Source organism: Microcaecilia unicolor, chromosome 2 (genome assembly GCF_901765095.1).
Source record: "Microcaecilia unicolor chromosome 2, aMicUni1.1, whole genome shotgun sequence".
NCBI lineage: Eukaryota > Metazoa > Chordata > Amphibia > Gymnophiona > Siphonopidae > Microcaecilia > Microcaecilia unicolor.
Window position 1 is genome coordinate 489,595,620 of NC_044032.1, and position 17,536 is coordinate 489,613,155.

A 17,536-nucleotide genomic window follows, 5' to 3' on the forward strand; every position below is an offset into this window, starting at 1 on the left:
GGCAGTACTCCCAGTCCCACCATCAGAAATCAGTTTAGGCTGCTACTCCATGTACTTTGTAGTGCCGAAGAAGGATGGATTTCTTCATCCTATTCTCGAGCTCAAGTTCGTCAACAAGGCGCTATGGGTGCAGCTGGGAGAATTTCTAATTGCTCTCGATCTTGAGGCTTATTTTAATATTTCCATATGGTCTCCTCATCAGCATTTTCTCTGTTTCGCAGTGCTTGAACAGCATTTTCAATTCCAGACCCTGCCCTTTGATCTCGCTACGGCACCGAGGACTTTATCCAAGGTTATGGTGGTCGTCGCTGCATTCCTCCAGAAGGAAGGGGGTACAGGTTCATCCCTATTTAGACGATTGGCTGATTTGGGCATCATCATACGAGGAAAATTTGCGGTTGATGGACAGGGTAATCATCCTTCTTTCTATTCCTTGGCTGGGTAATCAACATGCACAAGTGTCACTTGGTCCCCTCGCAGTCGCTGGAGTACTTGGAGATATTTTTCAACACTTGGAAAAGGATGGTGTCCCTCCCGGAGGCACGCAGGGTGCACCTACATTGATCAAAGGCCTCCTGTGGGTGCCTGATCCCAGGGTGTGGGACTATGTGCAGGTTTTGGGTGCCACGACAACGATATTGGATGTAGTTCTGTGGGCCAGGAGCCATATGTAACCGTTTCAGTTGTCGCAATTCAGCTGTTGGTCTCTTCTGTGGGAGGATTATCTGATTCGGATACCTTGGTCGCCACACGCATGATTTACAATATGCTGGTGGCTACTCCCAGAGAAGCTGACATGGGATCTTCCTTTGGCAAACCCAGCATGGTGAGTAGTTACCATGGATTCATTCCTCTCCGGGTGGGGGCTCGTTGTCTCAGCTGGACGACCCAGTGCACTTGGTCTCTGATTGAGGCATCCTAGTCGATCAACCGGTTGCAACTCCGCACGATTCAGCTGACGCTTTGGAACTTTGCTCCTTGCTTGCAGGGCCAGCTGGTGTGTGTTGTTTCCGATAATGCAACGGTGGTGGCTTATGTCAACAGGCAGGGGGCACCAAGAGTGCTCTGCTAGCGAAGGAGGCGTCTCTGGGCGGAGAAACATCTGTTCCTCCTCTCGGCAATGCACATTGCGGGGTCCTTGAATGTGTAGGCAGATTTCCTCAGTCGGGTCCACCTGGACCCTGGGGAATGGGAACTCTCGCCACAGGCCTTTGGTCAAATAACTGCGTTTTTGGGAGTTCCGGTGATTGATCTGATGACCCACATGTCCAATGCCAAGGTCTCCACTTCTTCAGCAGAGGTAGGGAGGTCGGATCGAATGGGATTGATGCTCTACTTCAGCACTGGCCTTCGTCTCTCCTCTGGGTGTTCCCACTGTGGGCCATGGTGGGCTGGGTCATTGGGCGCCCAGGCCTGGTAATTCGGGTGGCTCCGGTCTGACCCAGGTGCATGTGGTACTTGGATCTGATCTGTCTGCTGGTCGACCAACCGCTGCTTGTTAGCCCAGCGTGGTCTTCTGCGACGGGTTGGTTCCCATGGAGGATCCCTCACCCTTTGATCTTACATCCTGGCTCTTGCGAGGATGCACTTGAGGTGGAAAGGTTATCTGGACATGGTGATTACCACAAGTTGGAGGCATGGAAAAGTTCTACTTCCATGGTATATGCTCGGGTCTGGTAAACCTTTGAATCATGGTGGTGTTCTTTGAGGATTGTCAGCGACCCTCGGCAACTTAGTCTTTTTGCAGGATGGCCTTGATAATTCTTTGTCCCTGAGCTCCTTAAAGGTTCAGGTGGCGGCCTTAGCCTGTTTTTGGGGCCAGCATCAGGGCTCTTCACTGGCCTTGCCCTCTGACGTGGTGTGCTTTTTCCGGGGAGTTAACCACCTATGGCCTCCGTGTTTGCCGGTTGCCCCATTTTCGCATCTTAACCTGGTTATGAGCGCAAATCAGCGGCCTCCATTTGAGGACTTGGATTGTATCAGTTCTGGTCATACCTAGAGAACTTTTTTGATACAGCACTTGGCTGACTCACTGGGACTTATAATCCCACCCACCCCATGGTTTTCCAGTCATATATAGACAAGCCAAAACTCATTAACTTTACTCCTCAGTCACACACAGGCAATCTTGCAGACTGTTAACCCCATCATAGTACACCTGTTCATACCCATTTCAAACAGTCAGGATGACTTTTATTCTCTGTAATAATTGTGCTGCTTTAGTTTCAAGGCCAATCATCTGGAGACTTAAGGCTTGTCCTATCTGTCTTCAGCTCGCTAGTTTAAAACAGGAGCTCAGTAAAGTAAAGCAGGAATTGGATGCACTTAAAGCAGCTTCTAGGACTGCACAGAATCATACCAAATTCTCACTACTGCCTCAAAGGATAAAACCACCTAAGAATAGATGGTTCACGGTAGGCTCAGGCAGACTTTATGTGCCACAGAAGCATCCACCCTCACAAGTGTTGCCCCTACAGAATTCTTTTGCTCCATTACAGCACTGTGATGTTCCTGAAAATAGGACTGAGGTGGAAGAAAAAGCAATGAAGATGGAACAAAAAGATGTGAAGGTACACAAAGAGAGAAGACATCCCCAAATCACTACTGTTAAAACACATGCCAGGAAATGTAGATGGAAAGCGATGACCACAAATGCTCGCAGTCTATGCAATAAAGTTCATGACCTTCAAGCCCTGATTTTGGAGGCAAATTTAGATGTTGTTGCAATCACGGAGAAGTGGCTCACTGATTCCTATGAATGGGATGCAAACATACCAGGCTATAATCTATTGTGGAAATGAAAACGGTAACAGAATTCAAACACGCGTGGGATAAACATAAAGGAATCCTATTCAGAAGGAATGGATCCTAAGGAGCTTAACCCGAGATTGGGTGGCAGAGCCAGCTGGTGGTGGGAGGCGAGGATAGTGCTGGGCAGACTTATACGGTCTGTGGCAGAGCCAGTGGTGGGAGGCGGGGATAGTGCTGGACAGACTTATACAGTCTGTGCCCTGAAGAGGACAGGTACAAATCAAAGTAGGGTATACACAAAAAGTAGCACATATGAGTTTGTCTTGTTGGGCAGACTGGATTGACCATGCAGGTCTTTTTCTGCCGTCATTTACTATGTTACTATGATAGAGATGGTCGTAAAGGTGGAGGACTAGCTCTGTATGTGAGAAATGATATCGCAGCGACTGAAATGACAGGGGCCTGGGGAAAGGAAGAAGCAATATGGATCACCTTAAAAAGAGATGATAGAACCTCTGTCCATGTGGGTGTTGTCTACAGACCTCCGACACAATTGGAGGAATTAGATAAAGATCTGATCGCGGATATTCAAAAGCTGGGAAAGAAGAGAGAGGTGCTGTTGCTGGGAAATTTCAGTCTGCCAGATGTAGATTTGAAGGTTCCATCCGCGGAATCGTGGATGCTTTCCAAAGTGCTCTATTCAAACAAATGGTGACGGAACCCACGAGGGAGGGAGTGACGCTGGATCTGGTGCTCACAAATGGGGATAGTGTGTCAAATGTCCGAGTGGGTGCCCATCAAACGGTTTGGTTTGATATGACAGCTGAAGTGGAGGGCGGCCACTCAAAACTCACAGTAAGGGATTTCAAGCATGCTGACTTTAGTAAAATGGGGGAATACCTGAGGAAGGAGCTGATGGGCTGTGAGGACATACGAGAAGTGGAAGGGCAGTGGTCCAGGCTGAAAGAAACTATAAATAGGGCCACAAACTTTTATGTAAGGAGAGAAAATAAAAGCAAGAGAAAAAGGAAACCGATATGGTTCTCCAAGAAAGTGACTAAGAAAATAAAGGCTAAAGAGTTGGCATTCCAGAAATACAGAAAAACTCAAGAAGAGGAACACGGAGAGGAATACCAGATGAAACTGAAAGAAGCCAAGAGAGAGAGACGTCTGGCGAAAGCGCATAAGGAAGAACAAATGGCTAGAAAGGTAAGGAGGGGTGACAAAAATTTCTTCATGTATATTAGTGAAAGGAGAATGACTAAAAAGGGAATTGTGAGACTGAAAGATGCTGCGAACCGCTATGTAGATAATGATGAAGAAAAGGCAAATTTGCTAAATAGATACTTTTGTTCTGTTTTCACAGAAGAAAATCCTGGAGAAGGACCGCGATTGACTGGCAAAAGTACATATGAGAATGGAGTGGATAGAACACTGTTCACGGAAGAGAGTATGAACAACTAGGAAATCTAAAGGTGGCCAAAGCCATGGGACCAGACGGGATCCACCCCAGGATATTGAGGGAGCTCAGAGAGGTTCTGGCGGGTCCTCTTAAAGATTTGTTTAATAAATCCTTGCAGACGGGAGAGGTTCCATGGGATTGGAGAACGGCAGAGGTGGTCCCTCTTCACAAAAGTGGTGATAGGGAAGAAGCTGGAAACTACAGGCTGGTAAGCTTCACTTCGGTTATTGGAACAGTAATGGAAGCGATGATGAAGGAAAGGATAGTGAATTTCCTGGAAGCCAATAAGTTGCAAGATCCAAGACAACATGGTTTTACCAAAGGAAATCGTGCCAAACGAATCTCATTGAATTCTTTGACTGGGTGACAGGAGAATTGAATCATGGACGTGCTATAGACGTAATCTACTTAGATTTCAGCAAAGCTTTTGACACGGTTCCCCACAGGAGGCTCTTAAATAAACGGGACAGGCTGAAGATAGGACCTGACGTGGTGAACTGGATTAGGAACTGGTTGACGGACAGACGCCAGAGGGTGGTGGTTAATGGATGAGGGAAAGGTGAGTAGTGGAGTGCCTCAGGGATCGGTGCTGGGGCCAATTCTGTTCATTATATTTGTGAGTAACATTGCCGAAGTTGGAAGGTAAAGTTTGCCTTTTTGCGTATGATACTAAGATTTATAACAGAGTGGATACCTGGGAGGAAGTGGAAAACATGAAAAAGGATCTGCGGAAGCTAGCAGAATGGTCTTAGGTTTGGCAATTAGTCCTTTCCTGATACTTTTCTTTCCATTAGTCTCAACAGATCGATCCATTGGCCTGCCCTGTGTTCTTCCTTGGTAAGACTTGATTTGGTGTACTGTTTGGTTCCACGGTTATGAGACAGGTCCTTTAGTTTGATTTGTTAAAAAAACAACAAAACACGCTGTCTGCACTATATTCATTACTGCATGCCTCCCGCAATTTGGTAATGAGGGACCTGCATGGTCATTTTAGAGGCAGGAGAGATCTTCTCAGTTGGATTTCTTGCTGTTCAACTACTTTGGTATCAATAATACTGAGGTTAAGCAGGCTGCACATGACCTAATGTACCAAACCTCGACTTGTTCTCTCTGTTTCCACCTGCTTACAGAGGGTCATAACCCACAAGTCCCTGGAATGATCTGTTGGGACTAATGGAAAGAAAATTATCATGTAAGGACTAATTTTACCTTTAACAAAATGGTCAAATAGTAACAAAGGTAGTGCAGTATACAACAGCCTGAAAAAATGAGGAAAAATATATAAAAATGTCAGGTGCACCATAAAATGATGTAATCAAAGAATTTGGTGGCCTCTCTTCCAGCCCACCGACACTTCTTGCACGTACTCAATTTGTGCACGACGGGGACTCTGCTACCCTGACCTGCTGTGGGTCTGTTTTCCTGGCGTACCAGTGATTGCTGGTAAGCATCACTAGTGAACAAACAAAGAAGCTGCAAGGTATACATTTTGCATACCTATAGTAACAGATATAAAGTAAGCTTGTTCCATTGCATATGATAATGCTGTATTTTGAACCTTAAACTGCAAACATTTGCTAAAACCTGCAAAGACCATTAAAATGTCTGCAAGAAGAGTGTATTATAATGCAGCAATAAAAGGAAAGGTAATTTCATATGCTAAACAGAATGGGAATAGGGCTGTGGAGGAGTAGCCTAGTGGTTAGTGCATTGGCCTTTGATCCTGGTGACCTGGGTTCGATTTCCACTGTAGCTCCTTGTGACCTTGGGCAAGTCACTTCATCCTCCATTGCCTCAGGAACACAAAACTTAGATTGTGAGCTTTTTAGGGACAGAGAAAGTACCTGCATATAATGTGTACAGTGCTTTGTTTGTCTAGTAGTGTTATAGAAATAATTAGCAGTTAGATATAAGTGAAACAAATATTCACGGTGAAAACATCAAAATTTAAGTTTTATGTTTTTGTGCTAGACCCCTGAGGCAGGCGTTTGTATGCCAAAATACGGCTCATGTCGGGTCTCTTTCAGAATAAAAAGGACTACATTTATCTCCATTCAGAAGGCCCAGTGTTGCTTGTTTGTGTTACTAGCCTTTGTTTGTTGGGAATTGTCCTTTTGAGGGCATGCATGTGATGTGTTTTGTGATGTCTTTGGTGAACCACTCTGGTGGGTCTTTCATCATATAGTTAGGGTAGTTGTCTAGTAGGCAGTGGGCATGTGTGTATTTTGCCAATAGTGTCTTTATTGTTTTTGGTTCGGGAGACTTGAAGGAAGACCAGATTCTGTCTGCTGCAGTGTGTGTGTGTGTGTGTGGGGGGGGGGGGGGGTTTCCTCATTCTTATAGGATTCTGTGATTAATTTTTGTGGTTTCACAAGATTTGACCTTGTTTGTTATTTTGTGTTTAAAATGTTGTTCAAGCTCATCTGTGGTTGGTTGTGTTTATGGTGATGCTAGTACATCTTGGGTGTGCAATAGTTTGTTCATGAGTTCGAATATTTTTTTTCATGTTGATCTGTGCTGGGTTCGCATATTTGCTGTAATGTTCTACTTTGGCTTTCTCTATGCTGTTTGTGTATGTTCTTATCGCTTTTCTCCATTTGGATTTGTTTGTATCTGTTTTGTTCTTGGCCCATGTTCTTTCAAGTTTTCTGTACGGATTTTTTTCATTTGCAGTAGCTCATCATTAAACAAGGGACATTGTGTTTTTTTATTTCTTGTTTTCATTTTGAGTGGTGCTATTTTATTTAGTGTGTTTTTGCTTGCCTCCTCCCAGTTTCTCATGAAGTGTATGTGTTTCTGTGTTCATTCTTTGCTGTTGTCCAGATTGTGTGGTTGTCCACCTTCCCTCTGGTTATAAGTGTGTGTGGTGTTCTTGGTTCTTTGTTTTTGCCATTTTCTTTCCATTGTAACGTGAATGTGAGTTTGCTGTGGTCTGACCATGGTATCTCTTCCCATTTGAGGTTTTCGATTGTGTGATTATTTGCTGTAGGTCTAATAGGTGGCCTTTTGTGTGAGATATGGTGCCTTGTGCTGTTTTAAAGTTCCATTGGTTTATGAAGTTCATTAGGGTTCTTGTGTTGGTGTCGTTTTGTTTTTCTAGGTGCAGATTAATAGGATGTTTAGTTGGTTTGTGCAGATGTTTGAAGTCGTCTTGAGCATTTGACCAACTTCTGAGGGGCGGTAAACAGTGTGCTACTTAGTTGATCTGTTAGTGTTGTGTCTAATTCTGCTTGCCAAGATTTCAAATGTTGATGATGTGCATTTGGCGACAAGTTTTATGGATTATTGCAACTCCGCCTCCCTTCCTTTTGATTCTGTTGATGTGAATTGTTTTATATCCTGGTGGGCATAGGTCAAATAGTGCGGGGTCGTCTTCGAGTTGTAGCCATGTTTCTGTTATGAGTAATAATCCAAGTTGTGCCGTTTCTATCCAGTCTCTGAGTAGCACCGTCTTACTGACTACCAGTCTTGCATTTATGTATCCTATGGATATTGGGACGTATGTGTCGTGTTTGTGTGTTTAACAGGTCATAGTTGTCTATGTGGCTTGGCTGTTTTATGATTGTGGTTTTATTGATAGTTGTTATGATTTGGTTTTATGTTGTTGGTTTGGTCTCTGTGTTGTTGTGACTGTGGTTAGGCTCTTCCAGTTCTATATGTATGTGTTGTCTTCCAGCAATGCGTACTGGGATTTTGTGCCATTCTTTGGGTGATGCTGCTGGTATTCCCGTTATCCACATAGTTATTATGTAATAGATGATCCATATGCTCAGATTGGTCATTTTGGAGGTTGTTTAAGGCACGTTGGGAGTTCCTCTGTATTTTTTATTGTTGGTTTCATCTGTCGTGAGCGATGGTAGTTTTCCATGTCATCAGCAGCAGATTCATCTGCTGTGACTAAAGGAAAGAATATTACCAAGGTAAGAACCTAATTTTCCATTTTTTTTTTTTTTTTTTAAATTTTGTGTTTGTGTGTTTATTTGGGGTGCTGGGGTGTTTGTGTGTGTGTATGGGGTGGTGGTCTTTCTGTACCTGGGTTGCATGTGCGATTCTTTTCTTATCGTCACATCTACTTCCCATATTTGAAAACACCACTGTGTGGAAGAAACTGAACGTCATCTTGGGTGTTCCTCCTTTGCACCGGAGAGTCCGAGCCTGCGGTGCTCTCTTGTCAGGGTCTGTTGCTTAGATTGTGATTGACTCATCGCTCTTGGCTCCTACAGTGTAGTTGTGTCTGTGCGGACCACACTGCTCGTGTCCTGCTGGGGGATCGTAACCTGCGGCCCTGACCTGCCTTCGGATCCCAACCTTCTCGGTGGTCGGAGAGGTGGCCCATGTGGTCCACCACAGTCAACAGTCGTCAGTTGCCCCGGCGTTGGGCGCCCTTCTCCTCTCATCACTAACCCCATTGGCTCAGGTGACCGGCTCCACTATCTGACGCTGGGCCCGATGGTGGTGGATGCTGGGGGTGGTGATGGAGATTGCCTGGAGATGCTTCGTTGGGGTTTTGCCCCCACGCCTGGCATGCTCAAGGGTCTCGGGGCCGGCTCAGGTCTTACCCTGTTCTACCTGGTAAGGGATACTTTGGGGTGTCATATTTGAAATGTGTATCCTGCCAAAGCAGGTGTTGGACATGGTTAGGGCCCAGGGCAGAAATTTTGGAGGGGACCCCAAAGCCCACTACCTGGCCGTGCCTTCTTTAGCTTCCATCAGACCTAGGGCTCTCTCTGGCCATTGGGTATTTGTCTTAGTTGCACACCCTTAACACCATCCTTGGTATGTGTAATCTTTATATTTTGCACAGTATAGGAGAAATACATATCTTTCTATTTCTTTGGTGTGGCTTCTTGGGTTTTTGGGTAATATGTTTATCATTTTTTTGTCAACTATTATATATATGGCATTTGTGTTCTGTGTGTGTAAGAGACCATGTATTCTGTTAGCATGAATTTTCTATGTAGCATTCTATAGTAATTTGGCTTGTTCAATTTTCCTGATAGTGGAAGGGATATTTGTGACGTAAGACAGGGATTTTGTTGTTTCTTGTTTTGTATTTGTTATTTATAAAATGACAGTTGTACAGAATGTTGTTTCCTTTTATACTTTAATAAAATGATTTAAATATAAAATCATAACTATTCAAGGCTTATGCGAATGGGCTCAGACAGAGTTCGCGGGGATGGGGACAAACTTTGTCCCTGCATCATTCTCTACATGGAAGCTTCTTTTGAAAAACTAGGGAAAAAAAGAAAAACAAATAAGGGAATTGCATGCATATATATATATATATATATATATATATATATATATATATATTTTTTTTTTTGCATAATGGATCCAAGAACAAGGTTCACAGCAGATACATAAGCTTAAAAACAGAAGGGTACGTCAGTACACAGTAAAACCATATACATCCCCAAAATGTTAATAGATAACCATGCATAAGATTAAGAAATATGATAAAACTTCAGGAAAGAGGCCCATGCTCATCCATAGTGAGCCACCTGGCCCTTGACTGAAGCATCTAAATGCTGATGCTCTATCAAAGCTCTGTCTGTCATAGCCATTAGGATTTGTCATTCCTTCCAGAAGGTTGCAAGAGTTAAACATGAAGATGATTAACAGAGAAATTAATTTACAGTGTAGAAACAACACATCTCTGTCCTTCCTAGCAACCCAGCAATCCCAGAAGTGGCATAGTATGAAGGGGGACTCACATTATTTGAGTGATCTCGTTTTCCACCCAGCCCAAATACAGCAACAAACCTTTAGTCCCTGCAAACATGCAGGTGTGATCCCAGCGCAACACAGCCTCTCTAGTAGAGAGGAGATGTCCCTGCTGCAAACCTAGAATGGAAGAAAAGGGTTTTGTGTGTGTTTGACTATGAACTCAACCCATCTCTACATACTAAGATCCTAAATAATAGACTTCCAGATTTTAGTCCAGTCATATGCATTCAAATCTGTTCCCAAATAGTCATTCTAATAGCCTGAAGTAAGCTTGCCCCGTGGCATCTTTCCCATATCTAACTTCAACAAAAGACCTTTATATAAAAGAGACAAGCTCCTACCCATTAATCTGCATTGACTAATATTGTCTTGGTTGGAGAGCAGGATGTCTTGAGTTCCAGTATTCTGTAAGAATAAGTTAACTTTTATTGCTGAACTGTAAATATTTTAATTAATTTCTGTAACTTAAATTTGAATACAGTGCTGTTATAACCTGTACTTGCTGTTTTTTTTTTTAGATTTCTTTAAACGGTGCACAGTTTAATGACGGATCGATTAGTTCCGAGTTCACCGGGGTTTCACAGGTAGGAGCAAGGATGTGATATATTTTTCTTTTTAGACATGCACAATTGTACAAGTTTCAAACTGAAACACAAAATATCTGTGTGAATATTAAAGGGCCTTTTTACCAAGCGGTGGTAAAAAGTGGTCATGGTAGTGTTGCACATGGAATTGCTACGCACTGAAGCCACTTTTTACCACGGCAGGAAGAAGGCATTTTTTGTTTTGGCGTCAATGGCCGTGCACAAATATCAAAATTAGCATGTGACCATTTACTACCTGAGCCCTTACCATCACCTATTTAGGAGGTGATAAGGGCTCACATGCCAGCCTGGCGGTAATCCGGCAGTACGCCTGGCGGTAGTGCTATTTTGCCATGCCTTACCACTTCTTGGTAAAAGGGCCCCTAAGTATGTTTGATTAAAAAAAGAAATCAAATAATTGAGAGAATTTCTGACATCTGTTGAGATTTTCACCTGAAAATGGGGCAGAATTTTACACACAATTTGTTTTGCCTCTTTTCAACTAAGTATATCTCATAAAAAAGCACACAATAAATATTTTCTCTTAACCTTGGAGTCAGGAAGTTGGCCAAATATCAGGTTTACTGCTGAAGAACATTAATCCAAACTTTATTTTAAATTATATCATACAGATTTTTCAGTCTACTTTCGGTTAATTTTCAGAAATAAATTTAAAGTGAGAGCTTAAAGACAATCTTATTCAGCACCAAAAAGTTGCCTTGGTGGCTAAATTACTCGCATAGAGGCATGCATAGAGGAGCTAGAGAAGTTAGAGGAATTTTGTAAATGCCGGATGGCCTGTAAGCTGTACCGGTAGCTCTCTTCTTGCCGCGCTAGCCGTTTTGTGTCCAATTGATGGTCTATTTGACAAATAAACTGTTTTTGACATAAGATACCGGCGGTTAAGTCCAGACGAAGTTTGCTCCAGAGTCAGCAATAAGATACTTGGAGCGAAGAAAGCATATAGTTCGGTTTATGGACTATACAAAAGATTGGACATATAAAATCAGTGATAACGATATATACTATGGAAACAAGTTATGTATATATTGAAATTATGTGGATGACTGAATGGTGTAATCTCACCTCTTTAACATTGCTTTTGACTCGTAACCACTTGTAACCACTTGCCTCCACCTACCCTCCTCTCTTCCTTCCCGTTCACATTAACTGATTTGATTTGCTTACTTTATTTATTTTTTGTCTATTAGATTGTAAGCTCATTGAGCAGGGACTGTCTTTCTTCTATGTTTGTGCAGCGCTGCGTATGCCTTGTAGCGCTATAGAAATGCTAAATAGTAGTAGTAGTAGTAATGAAGGGCATGAATGAGTGAGTTCTGGGGTTTCAGGTTAACCTGCATTTGAATGGGAGTAAGAATTGTAATTGGGTGATTAATGAAGAAATCTATATTAAAATCAAATTGAGAGTACGGTTGTGTGTGTTTATATAGATGGTACTCTATTTGTAATTATATACCCCTATTGGTAGTTATGGCTAAATTACAAGCCAATTCTACTACTACTACTACAAATCATTTCTATAGCGCTACCAGTCGTACACAGCGCTTCACAATCATACTGTTCTTTAAATATAATAAGATGATGAACTTGCCATTTTTGTCGCATTGCTTCATATATTTGTAGTGTTTCTTTTTGTCTGTGGCCTAGATTTCCACAACTACGAGACTTCTGATCTTGAAATTCTGCAGCATTTACTTTGAAACTTTCTAGAACATTCATGCAGATTTTTGTCAAAATTGGAACTCCTGTTCCACTTGACATGAACTGACCCATATATTCCCCTTACCTGTTCAGTCTTTATGCAGAACAAATAAGAGAAGTGGGACTGTATAAAGAAACCTTTGGTGTGAAAATTGGTGGAAAACTCATCAAAAACTGTTTCTAAGCTGATGATAATATGTTACTGGCTGAAAGTGAAGACATTTTTAAACTTCTTATCAAGATCAAGGAATGTAGTCTCAGAAAAGGGCCTGCACCTTAATGTAAAGATAAGAGAGATTCTGGCAACTGGTAAAATCAAAATTTCATCCTTTATGGAGAAGAAATGGAAATAGTAGACATCTTCATCCTATTTAGATCAATAATAAATAATGAAATAACCAGTCAGAAATACAATAACATATTGCTCTTGGCAGAACAGCTATAAAGGACCTAGATGAGACCTTCAAGTGCAGAGCTGGATACAAAGATTTGACTTGTCCAGGCCATGGTGTTTTCAGTAATTTGATAAGGATGTGAAAGTTGGACAGTAAAGAAGCAAGTCAGGAAGAAAACTGATGCCTATGAATTACGGTGCTAGAGAAGAATATTGTTCATACAGTGGACTGCCCAAAACACAGCGTGGTTGGTATTGGAGGAAATCAAACCTAAGCTTTCCTTGAAAGCTCATAAGATTTTGACTTTCATGCTTTTGATACATCATGCAAAGACTCAAAACATTAGAGAGACATCACAAGGCCAGGTTGAGGGTCAATGTAAAAGAGGAAGAACAGCAATTTTATGGATTGATAAAATAGCAGCAACTGTGAATACTAGTCAACGATTAGCTGCCTGACTAAGATCAAACCAAGGTCAGGGGAACTGTGAGAGAGTTACTACAGTTCGACACTGACTTGACGTTACTTAACAACATGTATTTACTGCCAAAAATATACTTAGTTGCCAGCCACAGAACAGAACTTCCTTTTTAGCCAAGATGTGTTTATCTAAGATGTTTTTTCCCACCATTTCATTGGAATATTTCTTCCTGAGCTGCAAGATCCCTGTTTGGTTTGCATCCCTCGTGTTTAACCACAACTCCCACAATAATCCAGTTGGCTACCGTCACCAGCTTGGGTGTTGACTGAACATCCAGCCTACCAGTGATTTTCCTAGATAGCACCATTCTACCACTGACCAGCTGCACAGGGGTAGTCTGTGAGACAGACCTGGCTGTGCAAGTGCTCAAATTCACCTTAGGACTTCTAGTTTTACATACCTGGTGAGTCCTCATCAGGGAGACATACACAAGGTTCATTTTCTTAGTCTAATAGTCCAATGCTTCTTTTTCCATCAGAGAAGTTATGACTTGATAAAAGGAGCTTGATGCAACTTTCTAGTAATTGGAACCTTTCAAGTACAGTCGAGCCCTCATAATAAACCCTGTTTTTCATGACAGATTCACTGTCATCAAGTGAGAGCAATTTCCTGTCTAACCTCAGTGAGAGCTATAAAACACATGCCAAGTGTATTCTGTGGAACAGAGAATATTTACATTCATTTGGATCACTTTTGTGTCACTTTGTTGTAATTGTAAGTTTAGAGTTATTTCAGTTAGGCAGACTTGCAGGAAAATTATCCCACAGTGCTGCTTCCAGTAAGATAACTTAAGCCCTTTAATATATATATATATGCAGTTTTTCTCTAACTGGAAAACATCCCAGCAATAGAAAATGCTTATATTCTGTTGTAGATATTTACAATAAAGTTGATTATGTTTAAATATTTTGTGCTGTTTCATTGCAGACTCCTTTTACCTTTGGCTTGGGTCAGAGGTCACCATATACAACAGGAGAGCACTGTCTTCTATGTAGAAGCGAACGGAAAGATTCCTCACTCACAGAGAATGGGATTAAAAATTCAAGCAAAATGGCACTTTCTACATCACCCAAAACAAACAGTATGCTGCATCTTCCACTTTGGGTGTGTCCAGATTGTCGAAGAACAGTTGAAAAGGAAGAAAGACATGCAACGCTAGATCAGTCTCTTGTGGTGAGTTTACCATGCAGTGTAGACTAGACCAGTGGGCATACTGGATGGGTCAGTTCAGGACAGTAGGTCCTTATTTGCTTTCAGCTTCCGTATTACAGCTTTGTCAGCCTGATTGTACCTACCTGCCTTAAATTACTTTTCTCAAATGTTGGGAAACTCATTTTAAATCTGTACTTGTTCTTAAAATTTTGAAATCTTAAGTTTGGCTACCACTGCTTTCCTTTTTAGTGTTGGCTTCATAAAACCAGTGCTGTATCAAATTATTGAATATGTGTGTGGTCCTCAATTACTAATGGGTAGATTAAACTGAATCAAACTTTTTGTACAGGTGTAGACCCTTGGGGGAGAGGTGGGGTACAGGTTTAGGGTCACTTGATTTGTTTCTTTTAGAGTAGATATTGGAGGAGGGCAAAATTGACAATTTCTCTGTAAGAAATGCATGAGAAGCAATTTCAACTTATTTCAAACCACTGGAGCAATTCTAAGAGGTCTGTTACTGGGCCAGCCTCAGGCACTCCTGGAGTGTTGCCATCAGTGGGGGATAAAGTCAGCAACAGATAACGCAGTTAGTCTGCTGGGGGTCCTTCTCTGATGAGTTTATGATTTGTCTTATTATGTTTAACTGAGAAGTAATTTTGTACTTCCCAGAAATAACTGTCTTCTTTTATTTGTGAACCCACAGTGAACCTATGTGGACAGTGGTGGAGTATAAATAATTATTGTAATGTATGATACAGCCTAAGAGGCTTTGGAGAGCATATACTGTTAGTGACAACACTGATTACTGCTATGTCACCCTTGATGCAATCAAGATGGTTGGTTGCCTGCCTTGCCTGTTCCTTTCTATGACCCTAATTCTAATGAAATTTTGTCTGGAGATAGTATAATTGGATGGCATGAAATGCATCATTCCTTGTCCATGCCAGACCAGAAGAATGGGTTATGTCCCTCTGTCATGCAGATGGAGCCAGAAAATAAATCTCAGAGCTAACTTCACTCACCAAATAGGGAGCTGGTGCTGCCTTTAGCTTCTCAGTATTTGTCTGGCTCCAGCAGATGCTGCAGATGTATGGCCTGGTCCAACAATTATGAGTAGGTCAAGTATGCTGCTACTGGAAAGGCTGTAGGCTCAGATTCCTGGTGGAACATAGTCCAGTAGTTCTTTAGGCTGACTTTCCTCTCCCTTTGGGAACAGACTAATGCAGGAGCGGGCAACCTGAACTTTATATAACTCCTGAGACCATGGGAAGTATATACAAACAATGTCATTAACCAGAATTTTGCCAATTTAAAATACTGTATTTGGCAATAGTTTTCAGAGTAGCTACTTCCATTATGTAGCTTCCACTATTCCAAAATCTGTGGGATAGCTGTGTCCATCAACCAGCTGGTGGAGAGAGAGAACTGAAAAACTGAGCTGAGACATACATCTCTTGGCATCCAGACCAGCTCCTCAGTATTTTCTACCTGCAGCAGGTGGATGGACACACTTTTCAGCTTCTGGTTCTGAGGGATTTGCTTCTGGTCCAGTTGGTTGACTGGTCCCCAGTTGAGCATTGTGGGTGGCTTGAGTCTGCAGAATCATATCTGGAGGTCTTCAGATGTCTGTAACGAATATGCATGAGATGGATTTGCACACAATGGAGAGGCAGTGTGGTGGCGTTCATAATCATTGTGGATATCCTGAAAATCTGACTGGCTAGCTGTGTCCTGAGGACTGGATTGAGAACCCTTGTCTTAGAACCTGTTCCAGTCTAGGAATGGAACCAAGGGTTATATTCTGGAGAGTTTCTCATTCCCAAAATTATGGGAGGATTACATTCCATCTCAGAGACCTCAGTTTATTCCTTTGCAAAGAGAACTTTCAAAATGAAAGTTTTCCTCCATCCTCACCTGTTTGACCAGAGGGACTGACTGTTTTCATTTGGTCTCAAGGATGCCGGCACCTGTTCATTCCATAATTCTGCAGACCAACTTTTATCAATACCAGGTACTTCCCTTTGGCTTCTCCTCTTCCTGCAGCGTTTTCACTGTGTATCTAGTAGTGGTAGTGCCTTATCTACACAAAGACACTAATTCCTCTTTACCTCAGTGATTGGCTGCTGACAGTTTATGAGGAGATATAGCTCTATTACTCAGGAATGTAACATTTCATCTTCAAAACCCTTGGCGTTCTTTGACTTTGAAAAGTTAACCCTTCAGTCTACAAAGGTAATCTAATATAATAATTTGCTATGTGAACGTTCTAAAGTGTCTCACTGGGATCATAACCACCTGCTGACGTCACTGGCCAGCAGTAGAACCCTGCTTTACTGACATCAGCAGGGGGTTACGATCCCAGTGAGAGACGCGCATTGAAGAACAGCGGGAGCAGGCAGAGACGTGCCTACGTGCACGTCGCCCCCCCCCCCCTCCAAAATCGCCAACAACCCCCCCCCCCCCCCCCCCCCCCCCCCCCCCCCCCCGCTTACCGGGGTCCCGGTGGCAGCAGTGAAGAGCCTCGCGAGTCTGCTGCCTTCTCTCTCTTCGCTTTCAGCTCTGACTCAGGTCCTGTCCTTGCGGAAACAGGAAGTGAGGGCGGGATCAGAGATGAGAACGAAGAGAAGGGAAGGCAGCAGACTCGCGAGGCTCTTCACTGCTGCTGCCGGGACCCCGGTAAGAGGGGGAGAGGGGGGGGTAGCAGGGGGGGGGGGGGTAGGCGATTTTGGAGTGGGGGGCGACGTGCACGTAGGGGGATGGGCAGGGCCAGTGTCGGGGAGGGGGAGGGCCACGGGTGGAGGCATCGCAAGGACGTGTCTGTGAGACAGAGAGGAGGGGGGACTGGAACTCGGGGGAGGGACAGAGGGAAGGGGAGAGAGGGAGGGCCTGGAAATCGGAAGGGAAGAAAGGGAGCCGTGGGACTTGGAGGGGACAGAGGGAGGGAGGGAGGGATAACCTTATTAGCGCCCATTTCATTACATACCGAAATGGGCCTTTTTTACTAGTCTCATTCATAAAGAACTCATCTAGACATGAATCAAGCCCATCTTTCTTTCTAGTGCACTGTCTCCATAACGTCTGCTGCTCTCTGTACGTCAAAGCGAGAACCTATTACAGATGTTAAGCTACATGTTCTCCTGGCGAGAGCATGTTTTATCATTAACTTGTCTAAATTACATACCGAAATGGGCCTTTTTTACTAGTCTCATTCATAAAGAACTCATCTAGACATGAATCAAGCCCATCTTTCTTTCTAGTG

At 42.9% G+C, this 17,536-nt stretch overlaps 1 protein-coding gene across 2 annotated transcripts in view; it reads left to right on the top strand.

Annotated features, from left to right (window-relative positions):
- FAM193A (family with sequence similarity 193 member A) overlaps nt 1-17,536 on the top strand; it is a 328,734-nt gene that overhangs the window by 29,698 nt on the left and 281,500 nt on the right. For both annotated transcript variants that reach the window (XM_030191118.1, XM_030191119.1), the window contains exons 2-3: nt 10,462-10,527; nt 14,053-14,298. In XM_030191118.1, the coding sequence (XP_030046978.1) occupies nt 10,462-10,527; nt 14,053-14,298 (312 nt within the window). The remainder of the gene's footprint in view (nt 1-10,461; nt 10,528-14,052; nt 14,299-17,536) is intronic.